This window comes from Bubalus kerabau, chromosome 17 (assembly GCF_029407905.1).
Source record: "Bubalus kerabau isolate K-KA32 ecotype Philippines breed swamp buffalo chromosome 17, PCC_UOA_SB_1v2, whole genome shotgun sequence".
In the NCBI taxonomy this organism is placed as follows: Eukaryota; Metazoa; Chordata; class Mammalia; order Artiodactyla; family Bovidae; genus Bubalus; species Bubalus kerabau.
The window spans coordinates 67083365-67104980 of record NC_073640.1 but is presented as its reverse complement, the minus strand read 5'-3'; the positions used below and the strand labels follow the sequence as shown (position 1 = coordinate 67104980).

The following is a 21616-nucleotide window of genomic DNA, read 5'->3' as shown; positions in this document are numbered from 1 at the left end:
AGGAAAGGAATCCAGGTGTCCCCACTCTCCTTGGTTTCTTCCTCTGAATCTTCCTCTCCCTCCCTGGGGCCCCAACTCAGACTTCTGACCTCCCAGCCTCCAGGTTGTCCTTGAGTTCACTCCAGAGGGACTGAACATCCAGTGTCCCAGGGCGCCCCACGCTCAAAATCCTCTTCTGGCTCCCGATCGCCATCTTAGTCCTGAGTGGTTTGGTCCCTGCCTCTCCAACCTCATCTCTCACCCCCTCATCCCCCATGCATCCTGGCCCTGCCCGTCTCCACACACCCACGTGCACACCAGCCTCCCTAACCCCTGCTTTCCCCCTCAGCACCACCACCTGCAACACATTTGTTACTGGATACCTCCTGACTCTCCTCTAAAATGTATCGGATCTTTACCTGTATCATTCGCTACTCCATCATCGACAGGCAGGCCAGGGCCTGGCAAGTAGAACAGGATCCCGAATGATGGAGTGAATCAATTAATGAATGCCCCAACTTAGAGGATAGCTCCTATTGGGCTCCAGCCGACTGTTCCCACGCTGAACTGAACAGCTTGTACTGTTAGATTCCTATTCCCCAAACTTTAAATGCTGGTAACTGACGCAAATTTGTTTCAAAAACTGTGATGGCAAGAGCCGAGCTCCCCAGCCCAATAATCACAGCCCCTATCCCTTGCCTGACTGACCCTGCTGCTTCGTGCCAAGCCAACTTTTGACAATGTCAGCACTGGTTGGGAGCCTTTGCTCCAACTGAGCGTTCTTCCTGAAGCCCCTTCCCGCCCTTCAGCACCCCACCTGCTCGGTCCTGTGGTCTGGTCACGCACAGCTGCAGCGCATCAGCAGGAAGCGGGGCCCCGCCTCCAGCCAAGGATGTAGTCACTGAGTGGCAACTTCACGACTTTTATTTGTGGTGCCTGTGCTTTGTCTCGAAAATACCTTCTCCCCCTGCCCCGGACGGTGGGCGGGGAGGGGGCCGCAAAAAATAGAAGACATCCCTCCCTATTGCACGCGGACCCTATATACAGGCCCGCCTGGCTGAGGCCGGCGGGGCTCTTGGCACATTCTCGGATCCCTGTTCCGGAGCGGGAGGGGTGGTGAGGGTGACATCACACGTGAGAGGGGGACCTCTGGGCGGTCACTCTGGTCCTGGTTCCTGGTCTCGGTGCTTCTTGGTCCTCGGTCCCTTCCGGGTCCCGCTCAGCCCCAGTCCCTGCTCAGCGACGTCCCCCTACCTGGCTCGGCCTCCCGCCTCCATCCCGGCCTCTGATGGCCCCCCTTGGCTCCTGGGCTCTCTGTACTCCCCTCCCAGCCTGGAGGACCCGAGGGGAGGTTATGGCTTCTCGGAGACTCCCCCGGGAGCCCTGTCACTCGTGCTCACGCGGGGGAAGGGGTGCGTGTGGCAGAAGCAGCTGTATAAATATGGGTGCAGGGGAGGGGCTCCTCCGGAATCACTTGGAGAGTTTGCTGATGACGCGAATCAGGGCTGCGTTCTCATCCTTGAGCCGCTGGTTGTCAGCCCGGAGGTCGGACAGGGCCTGTGAGGTGGAAGACGGGTCAGCCGGGTGGCCCTGGGCAGGCTGAACCCACGGCCCACCCTGGCTCTCTGCCCTCAGCTCCCCGCTAGCATTCACCTTCAGTTCCTCCTCCAGTTCGGCTGCCTTTCGCTCCAGGGCCCTGCGCTCCTGGAATAAACAGGGAAAGGTGAGGACGGGGTGGGGAACTGGGGGTCAAGTATGGCGGAGAGGGGCAAGGAAAGGGCAGAGGTCAATGCGGACCTCTTCCTCCAGACCGTAAGGGCTCGTAAGGCCGGGACATATCTAGTCCCACCCTGGCTAGCCTTACTCACAAATCTCTCCAGCTCCAGAAGGGCAGGCCTCTCTGCAAAGCGCTCCTGCTTCTGGGGAGGACAGAAAAAGAGCAGGGATCAGACAAGCAGCCGCACGGCCACGGGCAGAAGGGGAAACCAGTAGAGGAGGGTAAAGGCAGCCGGGGCCGGGACTCGCGGCGGCCCCGCCCAGCCCTTCCGGGCCCGGGCCCCGCCCCTGAGGTATTGGCCCCGCCCCCAGCCCTCTCAGTGGCTCAGACTCCTCCCCTCAAGGATTCCACCAGCCTTTCTGGGTCCCTCCGCCCTGGGTGCCCCGGTTGGTCCTCCCTCCCGGAGACCCGGAGCCGGCACCCGCACCCTCGCCAACCCCCTCGCCTCCAAGGCCCCGGCTCCTCACCTGCGTGGCGCGCTCCAGCTCCACCTTGAGCTGCGCCAGCTGCAGGGTGGTCTCGGTCAGGGCCTCGCGAAGGCGCTCGTTCTCACTGCGCAGCTCGGCGTACAGCTGCGGGCCCAGGAGGCACAGGGTGTCAGGCTCGCCGGCAGAGACGCGGCAGGCTTGCGGGGGTGGGGTGGGTGGCTGCGGCCCGGCTGAGGCCGGAAGGGCGCAGAGTGCGCGGGTGGGTCAGGCAGAGCCCCTGGGCAGGGGGCGGCGGGGCAGGGATACAAAGCCGACTGACGAGGGCTCAGTTAACGGTGGGGTCGCGAACCTTCCTGAAGCCTCCGTCAGGCTCGTCCAGTTCCGGCTCTGGGTCTGGGTTGAGGTCCCGCTGCCTGCGGGATGAGGGATCGCCCTCGGGAGTGCTGCGGTGGGGGCAGGGAGGCCGTCATGGGGCGCCCACAGCCCCACGACAGCCCAGACCCGGCCTGCCCGCCCCATACCTGGATTCTGGGCTGTGGTCGGCCGGCGCCGGTTCCGCCTCCTCCCCCTGCGGGCGGAGGTGGGGTTCAGCGGGGAGGGGAGCTGGGCCCGCCCCCAGGCCCACCCGCGGCCCGCCGGATGCCACCCCTCACCTCGGCAGGGCCCCTCCACTCCTTGCCGACTCTGCGGGGCTCCCTGGCCGCCTGCGGTCCCTGCCCTTGTCCGTCGGGCGCCTCTGCTGGGGGAGGGGCAGGAATCAGCCCAATGCTGGGCAAGGGGTCCCTGGGCCCGACCCCCAGGAAAACTGGACGCGGGCCAGGAGGACTACCTCCCAGAGACCAGCCTCACCTCTCTGGGCAGGGCCATCAGTGCTCTCGACCCCAGGGACTCGGGGTCGCCGGGAAGGGTCCTGTGGGGAGGGGCGGGGGTCAGAGAATGAGGGCATGTCGTCCCACCCACTGACCGATCACCTGACCCCTCTCACCAGGCTCTGCACGCTCGACTTCTCGGCCTCCGGGGCCTTTCCTGCGGCCTTCTCTGCTTCCTTCAGGTCCGTCAGGGTCACACCCTGCACGGGGAGTGGGCAGTCGGGGTGGGGGGGCCAGCCCCTTCAGGATGGAGTCCAGGCCCCCGGCCCCTCCTCCCTCAGACCGGGGTCCGTCCCCTCCCACACCTGCGTGGACCTCCGAGACTGGCGCATGAGGCGAGAGCGCGCTTTCCGCTGAGACTCAGACTCCTCGTCCCGCACTGGCATCTGGTAGGTCCTGAGTGAGGGGCCCGACTTCAGAGAGGGCTCCTCAGGACCCTGTCCTGTCCCATGGCCGACACCCCCAGGGGGAGTCGAGTTCGGCCACAGGACCCTGGGACAAGCTTCCCCAGGTCCACCCCCACCAGCCCCGGGGCTCCTGGGTAACGCTGGGGTCTCGCCTCACCTCCGGCGGTCCCGGGAGTCCGCTGGGGGCGCTGCGGAGGCTACGGGGACATTTGGCTTCACCGGGGACTCGGGCTCGGGAGTCCTGGGGGGAGGAGTGGAGTTACCCAAGGGAGGAGGAGGCCTGGAGATCTCAGACCTGTGTGAATTCATTCAATCGGCAAGTATTACTCAAGCTCGCCTTACGTGGCGGGCACCCACACAAAGCAAGAAGCTAAGGAAACGAATAATCTCTGCCCCATGAGTCAAATCTGAGCAGAAACGATGCAACAGGAACAATCACCACAAGAAGACAGGGTCACACAATGTCAAGAGGATAAAGTAGTCTGGGGAAAAACGAGCCAGGACCGGAGCCCGGAGGTGTGCCCGCACGCTGTGGGGGTGTGCGCAGGGCCGGTGGTGGGCCTCCCAGAGAAGCTGACATTTAAACAGACCTGAGCGGGAGGAAGGAAGCCCTGTGGGTGTGAAGGGGGAGGTCGCAGCGCAGGGCCTGAGTCAGAGAGGAGGGCGGGAGAGGGGGCAGGGGCCCCTGGGAAGCCAGAACACCGCGGCCTTAGGCGCTTTTACTTGTGGCACCAAAAGGGAAACTGAGGCCAGGAGTGGTGGGAGGCAGGGAGCGGACCCCAGAGAACCCCGGGTACAAGACAGGAACCCCGACCTGCCCCCCACCCCGGAGAGGCTGTCCTGCCGTACTCACGGGCAAGAGGGCTCCGGCACCTTCTGGGAGGGGGTGGGGGGGACTCTGGCAAGACGGGGCTCCCGGCCCTGCAGAGAGAGGAGACAGGCAGCTACTCTCCCCGCTGGGCAGGGTCTGCTCCCCGGGCCTCCCCCCAGCGCTCACCTGAGTGGACGCACCCTCCAGCCGCGAGGAGGACGCGGAGCGCTGCAGCCCGGCCCCCGGGGCGCCCTCGGCCCCGCGCCAGTCCGCGGGCCCCAGAGCCCCGGAGCTGCCAGTCTTCTGGAGGCCAAAGCGCCTGGAGAAGGGGGCCTCCTCGGGGGTCTGGAGAAGGGAAAGGTCTCCGTTACCACGACAGGGCCCTTCTTCTCAAGAATTTCACGTGCTGCCCCCAGAAGGACCATAGCAAACTACCACTGGGGACGGGAACAGCCAGGGAAAGGCCGCAGGAGCCCCAGAGGGTTCTGGGCCCGCGGTCTCCACCCCGCGGCCCTGACGGTAGGCTTGGGGCAACCCCACCCCACCCCCAGGCCCCCACTCACCACGGGGCTCCCAGGGCTACAGGGCGGTGGGGAGGAGACACCGTTGAGGGCTCTGCATTCTGCAGGGGGTGGCTCTGTGGAGTGGGAAGACGGAGACCTCAGAAGAAGCATCAGCCCCTCCTCATCCCTCAGACCCGGGGGTCCAGGCCCCTGGCCCCTCACCTGAGGGGGCTTCTTCTCCCTCGTCCTCGTCCCGGATGGGGGTGCCCCCTGCCCCCCCGGGCCGGCGCTCCTTGGACAGGTCCTGGAGGGAGATCTTCTCGCGGCTGCTCAGACGGCACACGGAGCTCCTGGTGGAAAGGGGAGGGTGGGTGCTGGGGCCCAAGCCCTGGGGGCCTCCAGCCCACTTCCCACAGGGTGCCACCCCCTACCTTCGGTGTTTGCTGCTGGAGGGCCCCTGGGGCTCCGGGCCCCGGCTCTGGGCAGCTTCCTTTTGGTTCCGAAGCTGCAAAGGGGAAGGGGCTGCTGGGAGGGGGGCAGGATGGGCAGACCCTCCTGGGTCCCACACAGAGCTGTGCTGGGGGGTGGACCGGGTGCTTTGTGGACTCGTCTGCACGGCGCCCTGGGTCTCCAGTGAGTACTCCTGGCCTCCGCCTCCGGGGACCCCCGGCACACCCGGACACAGCTGCCTCCCCCACAGCTGCTCTCGGGAGGGCCAGTTCCGCCCGAGTCTTCACACCTGAGCCGGCCCCGCGGCTCCGCCTCTCCTCTCAGCAAACCTCAAGTGCTGCAGGTCCCCCAGAGGCCCCCACGCTTCGTCTGTGCCCTCAGCGCCCAGAAACCCTGCCTCACCCATTAACCCCCCGGGGGCCCCTGGCCCCCTCACCTGCTCCTGCCTGGCTTTCAAGGCCCTTTGGGGTCTGCCCCTGTCCCCGCCCCGCCCTCCCCCCCCCCTTCCAGGTACCATCCGGTTCCTCCCCCAGCCTCTGCACAGTGCGGCTCCCTCAACACTTGGGTGCCCGGCCCCTCCAGTCCACCAAGCCGAAACCACCACCTTCTCCCTCAATGTCGCCGCGGCCAAGCTTTAAACAGGGATCTGACCCGGGAGGCCTCAGATGATTCCTGCTACCTCAGAGCGCTATGAGACAGGAGGGTTCTGAATGCTTTGGCTCAGTAACATATACGCCGTTCGTTGCACGACACGTGTTCCAGGTAACAGCCCGCGTAACTCATGAAGCGTGACCATTCACGCTGTTTAGTATTCTGCCCATTTTCCTGAGGCCGGGAGAGGCTACCGGACTGGTCTGAGCTCACACAGCAAATGAAGGGCAGAGCTGGGATTCAGATCCCAAATCCAGCCGTTCGCCCCTTCCTTCTGAGTTTTTCCAGCGACAAGGCCTGGCCCTGCACTGGTGCGGGGACATCCCAGGGATGACCAGCTCCATCAGCACCCCGAGGTGCCCAGCGGTGCCGCTGATCACAGCTCCCCGCTGGGCCCCGTCACTGGCCAGGGAAGGGCGGCTCCCCACGTTCGCGGAGGCCCCGGGTCCCGACTGCGGATGGAGACTCACGTCCTCCTGCTTCCGGGCCAGTTCCTCCAGCAGGCTCAGCACCTCCTCGTCCGCCAGGTCACAGGGACGCTGCCCCTGGTGGGCAGGGGTTAGGGCAGGTGAGGAGGAGGCGGAGGTGGGGGCCCTCCTGCCCCAAGGCCCCCAGGAGCCAGGCCAGGCCCTCACCGCGTGGGTCAGCGAGTCCATGCCCCCGCCGTGTTCCGCCAGCAGGCGGCAGGCATCCTCCACACCCCAGTGGGCCGCCGCGTGCAGGGGCGTCCAGCCGTCTCCGTCGCGCAGCTCCGGGTCGTAGCCAGCCTGGAGGAGCAGCCTGGGGGCCGGGGAGGGCTGGGTTCAAGGGCCGAGACAGGGGCTCGGGGCCAGGGGCCATGGTCAGAACCAGCTGTGACAGGGCCGAAAACAGGCCTGGGCCTCGAGGCGCCCTTCCCCAAGGAGACGCTTCTGCCACGGGCTCTGACCCCTCCCCAGCCTATCAGGTGGCCTCCGGGACCTTGCTCCCTGAACCTGCAGGGCTCAACTCCTGACCCCTCCCCTGTGCTGGGACAGCCCCAGCGGAGGTGGAGGAGGGTGTTCCCCAGTGCCCAAGCGCAGAGAAAGGCTGAGACCCCCCAGGAGGGGCGGCATGGGGGCGGCAGGGTTCCAGGAGCCCACTGGCTTGGGGCAGCGGTTCTCAGCCAGGACGACGCTGCCGTCAGGGGGCGTCTGGAGACGTTTCTGGCCATCACAACGTAGGGGCAGTGCCGGGAGCACCAGTGGGTAGGCTGAGGATGCCCGGAAACCTCCCACAACGCAGAGGACCGACCCCCTGCAAGGACGGATCGGGACCAAACGCCAGTGCCAAGATGCAACCCCGGCTTAGACGGTTCTTTCCTGGGAGATCACCACCACCACGAACCACTGGATCTGGAATCTCTGTCTCTCATAGCTAGGAATGGCCAGCTGAGTAGGGTCTGGCAAATGGGGATGTCAGCGCTAAGTGTGTATATCACTTCTGGATTGTTCTCTTAAAAGAAACAGATATTCACTCCTTTGGCCCTCCTTCCTGCTGGCTGCCTGGGATGCAGATGCAATGGCAGGAGCTGAAGCAGCCACCTGAGACTCAGGAGGGGAAGTCACGGGCAGAAGAGGGCACAGCCTCCAGGGCTGGCCACTTTACCAGGCCTGACCATTCACAGTGTCCCATCCTCCTTGCCACAGGGATCAGCCCTGGGATGAACAGGTGCCCAGAGAGTATAGGACCTGGGACTTTCACTGGAACTACAGAGGATGGGGCACCCTACCTCCAAATTAGAGGAGACAGCCAGGACATGAGCCCCAAGCTATCAGGGGTCATCTTAAGTTCCTTACTGGAAAACATTCCCTTATTTTCCAGCCATTCCGTGCTGCCTGCGGAACCTCAGTTCCCTGAGCAGAGACTGAACTCGGGCCACAGCAGTGAAAGCCCAGAACCCTAACCACTAGACCAACCAGAGAGCTCCCCCAGAAAACCTTCCTAAAAATTCATTAACCCAGAAGTGAGCAGAGATAGAGGGATTCGCTGCAACTCCACTGTCATACTAAATATAAGGCAAGCCTGATAAGAAGCAGAACCAGCTACTCTGACAGGAAGGGGTGAGGCGGTCAGAAATGGGACAAGACTGAGGTGGGGATGAGAGAAAGGGAGTACACAGGGCAACAATTTAAAATATGTATTTAAAATATGTATGCAAACAATTTAAAATATGTATACACCAAATGACCTGGCCTTAAAATATGTAACACAAAACACACAAAGACAGGGAGAAACAGGAAAGCCCCACAGACGTAGTGAGACATTTTACCACATTTTATCACGTTCTCACAGCAACTGACAGAAGCAGCAGATGGGAAAAGAAAGAATCACTAGGGATACAGAAGATTTAAACAGCATGAGTACAAAGTTGACCTAATAACCTATATACGGCACTGTCCTTGACAACACACTTCTTTCCTGGCTGACACCAACTGGGGTGTGAAGCAAACCTTGACAGATCTCAAAAATCAGGACTCACAGAGAACCCGCTCTAGGACCACAGCGAGATTAAGCTGGGAAATGGGCACAGGCGGACTTGGGAAGTATGGAGGGTTCAGCTCCAGACAACCAGCTGGCTTTACTGCAATACAGCAAGTCATGTGAACTGCTCTGGTTTGCCAGTGCATGTAAAACTTAAGTCTATTAAGTGTGCAATAGCATTATGTGTGAAATAAAACCCAATGTATGTAACTTAAAAAATACTTTATTTTGCTAAAAAACGTTCACCGTCATCTGACAATGCAGGGCTGCTGCAAATCTTCAATTTGTTAAAAAAGAAAAAGGAAAATACTATTGGTGAAGTGCAATAAGAGGAGGCATGGCTCTAATGAAACCGTGACTAGAAAACCCCGTATATTTGTAAATTAACGACATGCTTCTAAATGATCTCTGGGTCAAAGAAGATTACAAGCTGGAAACTGTCTTAAACTGAAGGGCAGTGAGAAGCCTGCACATCCAGACGTGGGTGCAGCTCAGGCTGTACTTGGAGGGAAACGCATGTCCTTACTGCACAGTGAGAAAGGGGCGGGAACAAACGAAACCCTCAGGAAGGCGTAAAACAGAGAGAAGGGACCAGGGCACTGGGTGCGGGGCAGGGGAGGAGGCCCGGCTCACCTCATCACTTCGATGTAGCCCTTGGCGGCGGCCACGTGCAGGGCCGAGGCCCCCGTGCGGGGGTGCCGCGCCTCGGGCATGGCGCCCCCGTTCAGCCAGCACCTTGTGTCGTGAAGCAGCAACTCCTCCTCCGCCCGTTTGGCTGCCTCCACGTCCACACCTGGGAGGACCAGAATCGGTAAGCGGCGGGGCGCCCCCCGAGACCCAGGGCGGCACCTGGCCTGTGTGCTCCCTGGGGGCCCAGGGCAGCCGTGGGCTGCACTGTCACTTCCCAAACGGGCAGCCGTGGGCTGCACTGGGGGTCCCTGCGGGGGCTGGGGATCCCGGGTCTCACCTCCCCTTTCACTACTGATACGGCCCTTGGCCCGGCATCTTCCTGTGTTTTGTCACGTTTATCACTCACGAGAGGACAAACCAAGCAGAAGCCACTGAGGACGCCCAGGCCACTGGGGCGACGACACCCTCACCAGCCACCCCCTGCGCCATCTGGGGAGGGGCCAGCATGCTTCCTCTCTCATCAGTTTCAGGAAAAGTGCTCTGAACTCACGGAAGAGAGGGCAAGGGGAAGCTTTACATGAAACAGAAGTTGATTCTGGATCGAAAACAGGCAGCCCCGTTGAGGGCGCAACAGTCCCTTCCAACCGTCACTGAGAATCTGTGGTTTGCCCATTAAAAGCAGTCGAGATGGCAGTCAGAAATGGGCGTCTCCTCTAGGGGCTGTGTGCTCTTTCTCCTGGGAGCCTTGTTCCTGTCTGCTATTTTTCCCACTGCGGAACTGCTCACTTGCCCACGTGTGGCCAAGGACGGAGCCATCCTGCATGTGGTCGGCAGCCGTGCAACCACGGAGCAGCTGCTGAGCCAGGCTGCAGACTGCCAACATGCCGGATTTCAAAGCGTAGAAAGAACATGCAGCAGCTCACGCATAGTTCCTTACGCTGACTGCACACAGAAATGACAATGCCCTGGACGTCTGGATTAAGTAAACCATGTTCCTAAAATGAACCTCACCTGTTTCTGTTTTTTAAAGCGCCTTCCTGTAAATCCTTGATTATGCGTGAGGCTGCCTCTGGCTTCCCACTGGACAGTGCGGGCAGAGAAGCGTGTACTTGGCGCTTGGCTCACAGCAGTACCAGGAGGCCCCGGAGCTAACAGCCTTCACAAATTTGCTTTCAGGAGCAGGAACCTTGGCACACCCTTACTACGAGGTTGTAAACCCTGCCCCAGGCTATGCAGGGGCCCCAGTCCGTCCGGGTCTGGCAGCTGGGCACTGGGACTAAACTCCACTGGGATCGCCTCAGGGTGCCCTGGCTGAGGGACTCCCAGGGGGACTATTCCAGGAAGGTCTGGCTGGTGAGGGCTCACCCGCAGGCCAGGAAAGTGCCCGGGACTCAGAGACCCAGCCCCTCCCATCCGACCTCCTTAAAGGGAATCACCTACGTTCAGTCCTATTATAGACCAGGCGCCTGGCGGGCAGGGAAAGGCGGGGTTTGCAGACCTTCTTCTGCAGCCACAGTTAGTGTCCTGCCTGTTCAAAGGCATCCTTCTGCAGTTTTGCGTTTTGTGGAGATTCGCCTGTGTTTATTAACAGAACTCCTGATGGAGGGGGGCAAACCAGCGTCTGTGCGTGCAGGCAAGCTGTTCAGTTCACACAGGATTATCTATTTCACCAAACGTGCGATTCAGTGGCTTTTAGGACATTCACCATGTGCCGCCATCAACCCTATCTATCTGTACCTGAACTTTCTCATCACCCCAAATGGAAACCTCTTACCCCATCAGGCAGTCCCTGCCCAGAGCCTGACAACCACTAACCCACTTCCTGACACTGGGGATCTGCCTCTTCTGGACACAGCCTATGTTTGTAAATAAAGTTTTAATGGCTAATGACCACATCCACTCTTTTGCATATCCCCCTGGCAGTTTTCCCTATCACAGATCACTCTTCTACAGATTACTGATTGATCTCTTCTGGATTTGGTGTTGGCCCACCCTCACCCTCTCAACTGAATGAGGAGCTCCCTCAGAATACATCCATCTGAATGTAGAGTTCCAAAGAATAGGAAGGAGAGATAAGAAGGCCTTCCTAAGTGATCAATGCAAAGAAAGAGAGGAAAACAACAGAATGGGAAAGACTAGAGATCTCTTCAAGAAAATAAGAGACACCAAGGGTACATTTCATGCAAAGATGGGCTCAATAAAGGACAGAAACAGTGTGAACCTAACAGAAGCAGAAGATAAGAAGAGGTGGCAAGAACCCACAGAAGAACTGTACAAAAAAGATCTTCATGACCCAAATAACCATGATGATGTGATCACTCACCTAGAGCCAGACATCCTAGAATGTGAAATGGGCCTTAGCAAGCATCACTACGAACAAAGCTAGTGGAGGTGATGGAATTCCAGTTGAGCTATTTTTCAGATCCTAAAAGATGATGCCATGAAAGTGCTACACTCAATATGCCAGCAAATTTGGAAAACTCAGCAGTGGCCACAGGACTGGAAAAGGTCAGTTTTCATTCCAGTCCCAAAGAAAGGCAATGCCAAAGAATGCTCAAACTACCGCACAATTGCACTCATCTCACACGGTAGTAAAGTAATGCTCAAAATTCTCCAAGCCAGGCTTCAGCAATACATGACCCGTGAACTTCCAGATGTTCAAGCTGGAGTTAGAAAAGGCAGAGGAACCAGGGATCAAATGGCCAACATCCGCTGGATCATCAAAAAAGCGAAAGAGTTCCAGAAAAACATCTACTTTATTGACTATGAAAAGCCTTTGACTGTGTGGATCACAACAAACTAGGGAAAATTCTGAAAGAGATGGAAATAACAGACCACCTGACCTGCCTCCTGAGAAATCTGTATGCACGTTAAGAAGCAACAGTTAGAACTGGACATGGAACAGATTGGTTCCAAATAGGAAAAGGAGTACGTCAAGGCTGTATATTGTCACCCTGCTTATTTAACTTGGAGAAGGAAATGGCAACCCACTACAGTACTATTGCCTGGAAAATTCCATGTATGGAGGAGCCTGGTAGGCTATAGTCCGTGGGGTCGCAAAGAATCGGACACGACTGAGCAACTTCACTTCTTCTTATTATTATTATTTAACTTATAGGCAGAGTACATCATGCAAAATGCCGGGCTGGATGAAGCACAAGCTGAATCAAGATTTCCAGGAGAAATATCAATAGCCTCAGATATGCAGAAGACACCAGCCTTACAGCAGAAAGTGAAAAAGAACTAAAAAGCTTCTTGATGAAAGTGAAAGAGGAGTGAAAAAGGTGGTTTAAAACTCAACATTCAGAAACTAAGATCATGGCATCCGGTCCCATCACTTCATGGCAAATAGATGGGGAAACAGTGGCTGACTTTATTTTTCTGGGCTCCAAAATCACTGCAGCCATGAAACTGAAAGACTCTTGCTTCTTGGAAGAGAAGACCAACCTAGACAGCATATTAAAAGGCAGACTTTGCCAACAAAGGTCAGTCTAGTCAAAGCTATGGTTTTTCCAGTAGTCATGTATGGATGTGAGAGCTGGACCATAAAGAAAGCTGAGCACTGAAGAATTGATGCTTTTAAGCTGTGGTGTTGGAGAAGACTCTTGAGAGTCCCTTGGACTGCAAAGAGATCAAACCAGTCAATCCTAAAGGAAATCAACCCTGAATATTCACTGGATGGACTGATGCTGAAGCTCCAATACTCTGACCACCTGAACAGAAAAAAAAGAGCTGACTCATTTGAAAAGACCCTGACGCTGGGAAAGATTGAAGGCAGGAAGAGAAGGGGGCAACAGAGGATGAGATGGTTGGATGGCATCACCGAGTCGATGGACATGAGTTTGAGCAAGCTCTGGAGTTGGTGATGGACAGAGAAGCCTGGCGTGCTGCAGTCCATGGAGTCGCAAAGATTTGGACAGGACTGAGCGACTGAACTGACAGCCTCTCAACACTGGGAAGCTCGACGGGGAGGTGCCATCAGGTGACCTAGGAGTGGAAATGCTGGAGCACTGGGAGTGAGGATCTCCAGCTACAATCCATGCCGTCCGTCTAGCTATTCACACAGAGAATGGAATCACCTCCACGCCGTCTGTCTAGCTGTTCACACGGAGGCTGGAATCACCCGCGTGCCTGGCAGCCAGAGAAAAGAGCGCCGTGGCTGGGCCTCGCCAGGACTGGAACTGCCTGTCAAAGCTGCTCACCTCTGAGAGTAACCAGCCAGCATCCCTGTCCTGATGTTGGGATTCCTTCCAGCCCAGTTCCAAGTCCCTGTGGGTCTGACCGTAGCCCTTCTGAGCAAAATGGCCAGGAGGTCCTGGGCTCGGGCCGCCCCTGCGGCCCAGGCTGTGAGCAGTGTCTGGGGAGGGGCTGTCGCTTGGAGCTGCCAGCGTCCAGGCCCCCTCCCTGCTTGTCCTCACCCCTGCGCTCACCCGATGTGGCTCCAACATGAGGGGCCCACAGCCTGGCTCCACGGGCAGCTGCACCACCAGGCCTGACCGTCCTCCTTGCCACACGACTGGCTCAGGGCAGGCTGTGACCAGGGTGGCCCTAAGGGCAGAGGGCTGGGGCTGGGGCTGCTGAGAAGTCTAGTTCTAGTTCTGCCGGGGTGTCAGCCTGCACTGCTAGGAGCCACGCTAAGTGCCTCACCGAGAGAACCAACCTAGGAGTGAAGCCAACACAGAGCTCAGCAGAGAGATGGGAGGAAGGCTTTCAACTGTGTCTGCGCCCTTGGATCAAGCCATGCCTAAAGTCCACATAACTCCTAGACTTCAGTTACAGAGGCCCATGAATTGTCTTCCTCTTAAAACTGTGGTAAAGCACAGATTCTGCCCACCAGTCCGCTGAGGCCTCATGTCAAGACAGGCACCGTGGAGCCACATCACAGAGGCCTCTGGATTTCAGAGGCAGCTGCGCCCCACCCCCAGCAGTGCAGCGGACAGTCTTCCCAGTAGCATCATAGGCCTTTGTGCCTGGTTGGTCCTAAACCAACCCCCCCACGACCTTCGGCCCGCAGGAGAGGCACAAGGGGTCACTGTGAGAAGGTGATGAGAGCTCTGGGCAATTCTGGCAGGAACACACAGGAGGCCTGAGAGATCACCCAGCCCGGGTGGCCTCCAAGCATCGCCCTGCAGGCTGCTTTTTAACAGCAAAGGGAAGAAGACGCCTCCATGGCAGAGTCACCTGGGCATCCTCTGAATGAGGCTCAAGGTTAACATCACCAATAACAAGGCGGACGGAGTTCTCTCCCCGCAGAACTTGCTGGCAAATTCCTGCCAAACCTGCAGAACTGACGGAGCAGTCGGGTCCAGGCTGAGGGGCCGTGTAAACAGGGGAGGGGTGAAGGCTGGCCCGGGGCAGCCGGCGGGCCGGGAGAGGGAAACTGGGCAGGTCCACCCCCGCGGAGAGGGAGGGCGCACAAGTGATCACACCAAGAAGCTGGAAACCCGGAGTCCACACTTCAGGATTCCACTTACGGAAAATGTGGGGGCAAACCCCCCACACGAAGCCCATGGGTGGCCCCCAGGGCTGAGGGGGGAGGGGAGGTCGGGGGTCACAGCCCAGGGCTCAGGGTTTCTTTGGGCCTGATCAGAATCATCCAAACTCAATGTGCTCACGGACACATAAGCTTTAGTGTGACTATGCTAAAAAGATGAAACAGAAAACATGAGCCCGCACGTGTCTAAAGGGTGAAGGAAGCGCACACTCGGACAGCTGTATCTACACGAAGCTGCTGAAAACCCTGGTGAGCCTCAGTGGAGGCTGCCCTCATCGGACTGCTAGTGAAACCTGGCTCAGCGTGTGAAGTCGTCCAGGTGAAAACATGGAGAAACGGAGGCAGGAAAAGCCCGGTTCTGTCTCTGCTTCGCTTCGCTCCCTACATCTGAAGCAAACCAGGGCTCTGGACCTCGGCTCGCCCCCCAGCGCCTCCACGCCCCGCGGGATTCCTGCAGCCGCCGGCACAACACCTGCCCAGGGCGGAGCCTCGTCCCTCCCAACCCCAGCCAAGCTGGGAATCACCTGGGACACCCAGCTGTTCTTCAGCAGCCTCCCTGCGCCTCCCCCGTGGCCCTCCAGACCCCACGGCCCCACGCTCACACCTCCTCACAGATGCGGTGTGGCCACCACACCCGATCGGAGGAGCAGACGGTCACCCAGAAACCATGCTGGTGACGGGGCGAGGGAGCTCACCGTCTCCCACCTGTGGCCCCCCAGCGAGCGGTGCCGGGCGAGTCCTCCCCACGGTCTAGTCATCAGCGACTGTGAGAGGGAGCGTGGGAAGGTGGGCACCTACTACAAGTCACACAGGCTTCCCCTAGAAAACTGAGCATGGCCAGGCACGGAGTTTAGGGGGTCCTGGGCCCCCTATTAAGGACCCTGGGGCGCAGTGATCCCGAGTACAGCAGACCAAACCCCCAGAAGACTCAGCATTCCTCACTGCCCCCCACCCCTCAGCACAACTCCTGAAAAGACCCACCATCACCCGGGACAAGCCCCAAACTCAGTTTCCTCAGTCACCCCGAGATGAGCCAAACCCTGCCTCAATTACTTCTTCTCGGTTAAACGGTCCAGGCCACACTGAGACCCTGGGGGCCAGGTCCTTGGCAACGGAGGCCCCAGCGGCAGGAGCCCTGCGCCCCGCCCCAGGCCCACCTCGGCGGGCGATCTCCGCCTTCAGCAGCGCCTCCATGGCGTCGGATTCGGCCAGGTCCAGAGGCAGGTCCCCGTCACTGTTGACAGCAGCGATGTTGGCCCCGTGGCTCAGGAGGTACCTGGGGAGGCAGGGGCGGGCCGCGGTCAGGACGGAGGGGTCCGGGCCCCACGCCCAGTGGGCCGCCCACCCTCCCCGCCTCACCTGGCAATGTCCAGGTAACCGCAGGAGGCGGCCACGTGTAGGGGCGTCCAGCCCTCATTGTCCGCCTGGTTCACCGTGGCGCCCTGCTCCACCAGGAAGCGCACCACCTCAAGGTTTTCGTCGATGCAGGCCTGGGGGGGCGTGGCAGGGGGTCACCCTCACCATCCCGGACCCCTCCGCGTGCCTGGCAAGGCAGGACCCCGCCGGGGCCTCAAGGGGGACCCAGGGCCGACCAGGCAAGGATCCGGAGGAAGACCCCAAGGGTCCTGGAAGGCACCATGTCTGCGGGACCCTCCCAGCCCTGCACAGCCTGGCTTCCCGGTGGCCACGCCAGGCAGGCCTCTGGGGCTCACTGGGGACCGTGAGAGGAGGAGCTGGCCAGAGAAGGGAGGAGCTGTAGGGATCCCGAACCATGCCTGTTCACGAGATGCACCTCAGTCACCACGGAGGATGGGCCCCCAGAGCTGAACCCAAGGGAAGAGACCCAGGCCCTCCTCCTCAGACCCAGCAGACTCTCCAGGAGAGCTGACCACAGCCCTGCCATGTCCCTGGCGGGAAGACAGCGGACCCTGGGGCCCAAGGCCGTGCGGGGCTGCTAGGGTCGCCAGGTCCCTGCGAACCTGGGAGGGGGCGGGGCAGTGGTGAGGGTCCCAGGCAGGACCCCGACACTGGGAGAGACGGCTGAGAGAAGGTGCGCCCAGGCCTGGGGCCTGAGAAGAGGCACAGGGTGCCCCATCACGGGGCGTCCACGGGCTCCTTCCCCACTCCGAGGGCTGTCAGGGTCCTCTCTGATGGAAGAAGAGATCCCAGCACCAGGAGACCAAAGCCCTTGCCCGTGCCAGCGCAGCAGGCCAGGGCGAGAAAGGGTTTCGCCCGGGACGCGTGCAAACACGGGGTGGGCACTGGGCCTGAGCAGGGCTGAGGTACGGGAGTGGACCTGGCCTCCCGGGTCCTCGGGGGAGATTAGCCTCCGACTCCCTCACCTCTCCACGGCTAGTTGCCTGGAGCAGGGGGAGGAAGCTACGAGGGCCAAGAGCATGAAGTCATGGAAACTCAGGCTGCGAAAGGGGGGCCACACATGCCCTGGGAACGAGATGAACTCTGGGCGCCGTTTATTTCCACCGGTTGCCATGGTGATGAGAGGCGGGGCAAGGAGGGAGACAGGCCTTTCCCTTTCAAGGACCTGGACGGGCACAGGCATCTGTGCAAAAGATGCCTGCGGCCTGGGCACCAGGGACCAAGAATCCAGGCCCCGCCCTCCTCCTCAGACCTGGGGGTCCAGGCCCCCCGCCCCTCCTCCCTCGGACCCGGGGGTCCAGGCCCTGCCCTCCTCCTCAGACCTGGGGGTCCAGGTCCCCTGCCCCACCCCCCTCAGACCCAGGGGACCTAGACTCTCCGACCCCCTCCTTATTTACACCTAAGACTCCTGGCTCACAGTCCTTCCTATCCCAGACCCCAGTCACTAATTACCAGGTAATCTGGGGATGAGGCAGCCTATACCGGCCTTGTCACCTTGTCGAGGGGTAGGGGCTGGGATGTGAGACCTCCTGGGGTCACAGCCAGAGCAGGGAGCTGACGCCAGGGGACTTGCTCCAGGGGGAACAGAAACCATGGCTGCCGGACTCGCCCAGACAACATGAGCGACTATCCCGCCTGCCTGTCCGGGGGTTTCCTTGGACCTGGGACTTTCGGAGCTAAAAACGAGGCCAGTCTTGGGCAAACTGGCACAAGCTGGTCAGCAAACACCCAGACGTGACCCAAAGCCCCGCTGGGTGACTCCCCCTCTCTGCGCCTCGGATGGATGCCCTAATCCCCTCCAGGCCTCTGGCAGAGCCCTGGCGAGTGAGTTCCTCTTGCCTATAGCAGGAGGGCGAGAGGGACCCCACTGACTGACAGAGGTGGCCTTCTGCCAGGCAGGGTCTGGGCCAAGGGACAGGCTGGGGAGCGCAGCCCAGCCGGAAAGGCAGGGCCAGGAACGCCTTCAGAAAGGTCCCGGGGAGCCGGGGCAGGGACAGCGGTGCAGGAAGGGGACTCGGAAACCTGAGGCCCCTGCCCCGGGCATGTCAAGCTCTGAGACCCTGCGGGGCCTCAGAGAAGGGGGACCCTCCTCTAGAGAGAGGAGGGTGACCCAGAGAACACTGCGGCCTCTGCAGGGCACGGGCCTGGGGGTGCCGGGGTGGGGCGAGGCGGTGAGAAACAGCACCTGGACCAAGGGCTGCAACCACCAACTGGACGTCAGGCACTTCCTGCAGTGTGTCCCTGCCAGCCCATTCGCAGGCAAGACGCCTGAGGCGCAGAGAAAAGACTCGCATTCAAAGCCACTCACTTGAGGAGCCGAGATCAGAACCTCAGGACTGGCCTACCCTCCTGAGCTGCGGTTCCTCCTGGGAACCTGGCACGTGGGCCCCTTCCGGCTCCTCCCCAGCCCCCTGCTCCCTGCCCAGGTTCCCTTCCCTGGGTCCTCTCTGGGTCCCAAAGTAACCAAACCCCAGGGGTTCTGGCAGGGAAGAGAGGGCTGGGGACTGGACCAATTTGAGGAGACTAGGAGGGAGACAGCTTCGGGGACAGGGGGTCCTCTGTGAACTGTGCCTGACGGCCCCACTGAAGAAAGGAGGTGGGGGGTGACAGGAGCACCTCGAACCAGAGAGAACCCTGGTAGTGGGGCCTATGGTGGGCCTGGTTCTGGAACAGAAGCAGCTCGAAGGCAGCGGTCAGCGCGTCTGGGGAAGCCACGAAGGCCCAGGCTGTGGACAGAGGGGAGTAACCTGGCTCTGGATCTCTTGAGAAGGTGACAAGATCGGGGCTGGGAGAGACGACACACTCTGCAGGAGGGGGGCGCTGCCCAGATCCACAGGAGGGTATCCGGGCAGAGAATGCAAGATGACCAGAGGATAGAGAGGCGGCCCAAAGCCAGGAAGAGGTGGGTGCTTCGAGTCCGCCCAGAAAAAAAAGGGGGGTGTGATGATGCAGACCTGGCCAAAGCAACAGGAGAGAGAGGGAGAGAGGAGGTTCCTGGAGGAGAAACACCCCTGAGAGAAGGCCTTGCCTTGGGAGGCAAGAGGTGGCACAGCCCGAGAAGGAGAAATCACGGAGGACATGAGGGTGAAGGGGGGCAGGGGAGACGGCCTGAGCTGACCCGGGCAAGGGAAGCACTCACTTCAGGAGTACAGAGCCTCGAAGGCGGGGGCTCAGGAAAGAACACCCTTAGATAGCAACAGATGGCACGGGCCGGGGATGACAGAGGTGGCCCCACGCAGAGAGGCCGGGCGGAGAGCACAGGCAGGGAGGATGGCGATGCTATGCTGCTGGGGGTGAAGGGTGGGGCACTGGTACCTATGGGGGAACAGGAGGCACCGGTGGGGCTGCAAGGGGCACAGACTCAGGAAAGAGGCAGGCCCAGTACTAGATGGCAGAGTCGAGGTGACACGAGTGGCGATCGCACGGGCGAGACTAGCAGACAGCCCCCAAGGTCGGGAAAGAGCACCGCGAAGTGACAAGACAGGGATGCACCGAGCTGAGGCCGGCAGCGACGGTTCGGGGCCAGGGAAAGGGCGGTTAAGAATGGCAAAAGCCAACGTCAGCTCCAGAGGCTCAGGGTCGGGAGAGGGGAGCCCCAGGTGGGACGGAGGGGAAAGGGGGACGGCGCAGAGCAGGGCCGGCCGGGGTGCCTCCGGGCCGGGGAGGGAGGGTGCTCCGGGCAGCGCAGACCCGGGCGCTGACCTGGTGCAGGGCGCTGATGCCGTCGGCGTTGGTGGAGTCGAGCACGGCGCGGGCGGGCGGCGGGGCGGCGGGGTCCAGCTCAGCGCTGGGGCCGGGGTCGGCCGCACGCAGCATCAGGCGCGCCTCGTCCAGGTCGCCGCCCGCGCAGGCCGCCAGGAACTCAGCGGCGCGCTCGAAGCGCACGGTGCGGGCGCGCCGCTCCCCGGGGCCCGGCTCGGCGCCCGCCCGCGCCCCCCACTGCCGCAGCTGCTCCCGCCGCCGCTCGCGGGCCGCTGCTGCCGCCGCCCCGGGGCCCGCCCCGGGGCCGTCCTCGCCCGACATCGCGCCGCCCGCCCGCCCGTGAGCGAACGAGCGAGCGAGCGAGCGCCAAGCACCGAGCCCCAAGCTGCCGCCGCCGCAGCCACCGCCCGCCCCCGGGCCGCCGGGAACTGCCGCCAGCCCCGCGCCGCCCAAGGATCTACCGGCCCCCGCCCGGCGCGCGACGTCACCACGCCGCCCCGGGGCGCGCTGGGAAATGGAGTCCGCAGCCGGGAGAGGTCGTGGCAACAGCTTCAGAGAAGGCCGCGGGGCGCTCTGGGAAGTGGAGTCCACAAGCGGAAATCGGATTCGGCCACATTCCGGCCTCGATCTGCCCCGAGGTACACTGGAAAATTCGCGGCTCAGCGGTTTCAAAAGGAAATCTGATTAAGAGGATGCCCCTGGGGGTGCTGGGAAATGGAGTCTAAAGGCCGGAGATGTGCCCCGGGGCATGTGGGAAATGTAGTTCAGAGTATCAAGGAACCCAAGCGGGAAACGGACTTGATAGCCCGGGAATCCTAAAAAATACAGAACTAATTTTTCCATACACCTTACCGCTTTCCTCATACCATGTGGTTTACTTATTTTGGGTTTGTCTTATCCCTTCAACTAGAAATAAGCCCCAGGAGAACAGGGATTTTTGTCGTCTGTGTGCATCCCTGTTTCCATTGCCAAGACCTAATAAAACGCGATCGGGAACAGTATTTTGAATGAATGAATAAATGAATGGATTCCCTAGGTCCTGAGAAACGCCAGATACCATGGGAAATTGAGTCCACAACCCTTACACCAAGAAAATCCCTGGGTGACCCCCCAGGGTACCTTGGGAAGTAAAAATTACAGTACAAAGGTCATGGCAATCGGCCGCCGGGCACGCTGGGAAACGTAGTACTGGGGGCCACGACCCTAAAGGCACGGTTGGTCCAAAGCACCCCTAGTCCCTGATGGAACCCCTGGATTACATCAGGAAGGGAACCCAAGAGGCAGGGTCCGCAATAACAGCTCCTCAGAGCCTTCACCGGCCCTCCCCTCTACTTGCTACCATCTTGGGACGTGGAGCAGGCTGGGAAATGTAGTCAGGGCTGTTCGTCCTCGCAAGCCATGCTGGGATTTGTAGTCCAAGGCGAGGACTTTTTATGGACGTGGAGGGCGAGTTGACTCATACATAACATCATAAAGCACGATGTGAGCCTCATCTTAAGTACTCTGCATCTTAATCCTCATTGGGAAGGAAGCAAGCACTCCGAAACCAGAGAAAAGACCTATACAAATCACAAAGCTGCTGCTGCTAAGTCGCTTCAGTCGTGTCCGACTCTGTGCGACCCCATAGATGGCAGCCCACCAGGCTCCCCCGTCCCTGGGATGCTCCAGGCAAGAACACTGAAGTGGGTTGCCATTTCCTTCTTCAATGCATGAAAGTGAAAAGTGAAAGGGAAGTCGCTCAGTCGTGTCCAACTCTTAGCAACCCCATGGACTGCAGCCTACCAGGCTCCTCCGTCCATGGGATTTTCCAGGCAAGAGTACTGGAGTGGGTTGCCATTGCCTTCTCCGAAAATCACAAAGAATGGCTCTGAAATACAGAGGCAAGTGTTCTGTTTTCCAAGGAATGTCAGATCAGCTCTACCCACTCTAAAGTTCTTGGGCCTGTGCTAAGAAATAAACTACAGATCCCGTGAAGTCTGGAGACCACTGGGATGGATACAAAAGGGATAGCAGTTGGGGTGGCTTTGGGGATATGT

The 21616-nt window shown here is 60.2% G+C and overlaps 1 protein-coding gene and 1 long non-coding RNA gene across 4 annotated transcripts; one reads left to right on the top strand and one right to left on the bottom strand.

The window, feature by feature from the left end:
* Positions 1 to 885: 885 nt before the first annotated feature.
* PPP1R12C (protein phosphatase 1 regulatory subunit 12C) lies at positions 886 to 20019 on the bottom strand. 3 transcript variants are annotated; one of them, XM_055551979.1, is made up of 22 exons: positions 19581 to 20019; positions 15861 to 15991; positions 15659 to 15777; positions 9011 to 9170; positions 6511 to 6655; positions 6346 to 6420; positions 5206 to 5279; positions 4997 to 5124; positions 4835 to 4908; positions 4458 to 4616; positions 4314 to 4381; positions 3618 to 3755; positions 3359 to 3449; positions 3170 to 3253; positions 3034 to 3094; positions 2838 to 2923; positions 2706 to 2752; positions 2534 to 2627; positions 2224 to 2328; positions 1848 to 1898; positions 1633 to 1683; positions 886 to 1536 (listed from the first exon to the last, which is right to left on the bottom strand). In XM_055551979.1, the coding sequence occupies exons 1-22, from the start codon at positions 19899 to 19901 to the stop codon at positions 1450 to 1452; spliced, it is 2349 nt and encodes a 782-aa protein (XP_055407954.1). In that variant the 5' UTR covers positions 19902 to 20019; the 3' UTR covers positions 886 to 1449. The 3 variants fall into 3 exon arrangements, with proteins under 3 accessions (XP_055407954.1, XP_055407956.1, XP_055407957.1); XM_055551981.1 differs by having other exon boundaries at positions 2838 to 2920; XM_055551982.1 differs by having other exon boundaries at positions 3618 to 3701.
* On the top strand, positions 1586 to 3438 carry LOC129631164 (uncharacterized). Its single transcript, XR_008703914.1, has 3 exons — positions 1586 to 1702; positions 3173 to 3235; positions 3335 to 3438. It is a non-coding gene; the product is annotated as an uncharacterized LOC129631164 (long non-coding RNA).
* Positions 20020 to 21616: the final 1597 nt, after the last annotated feature.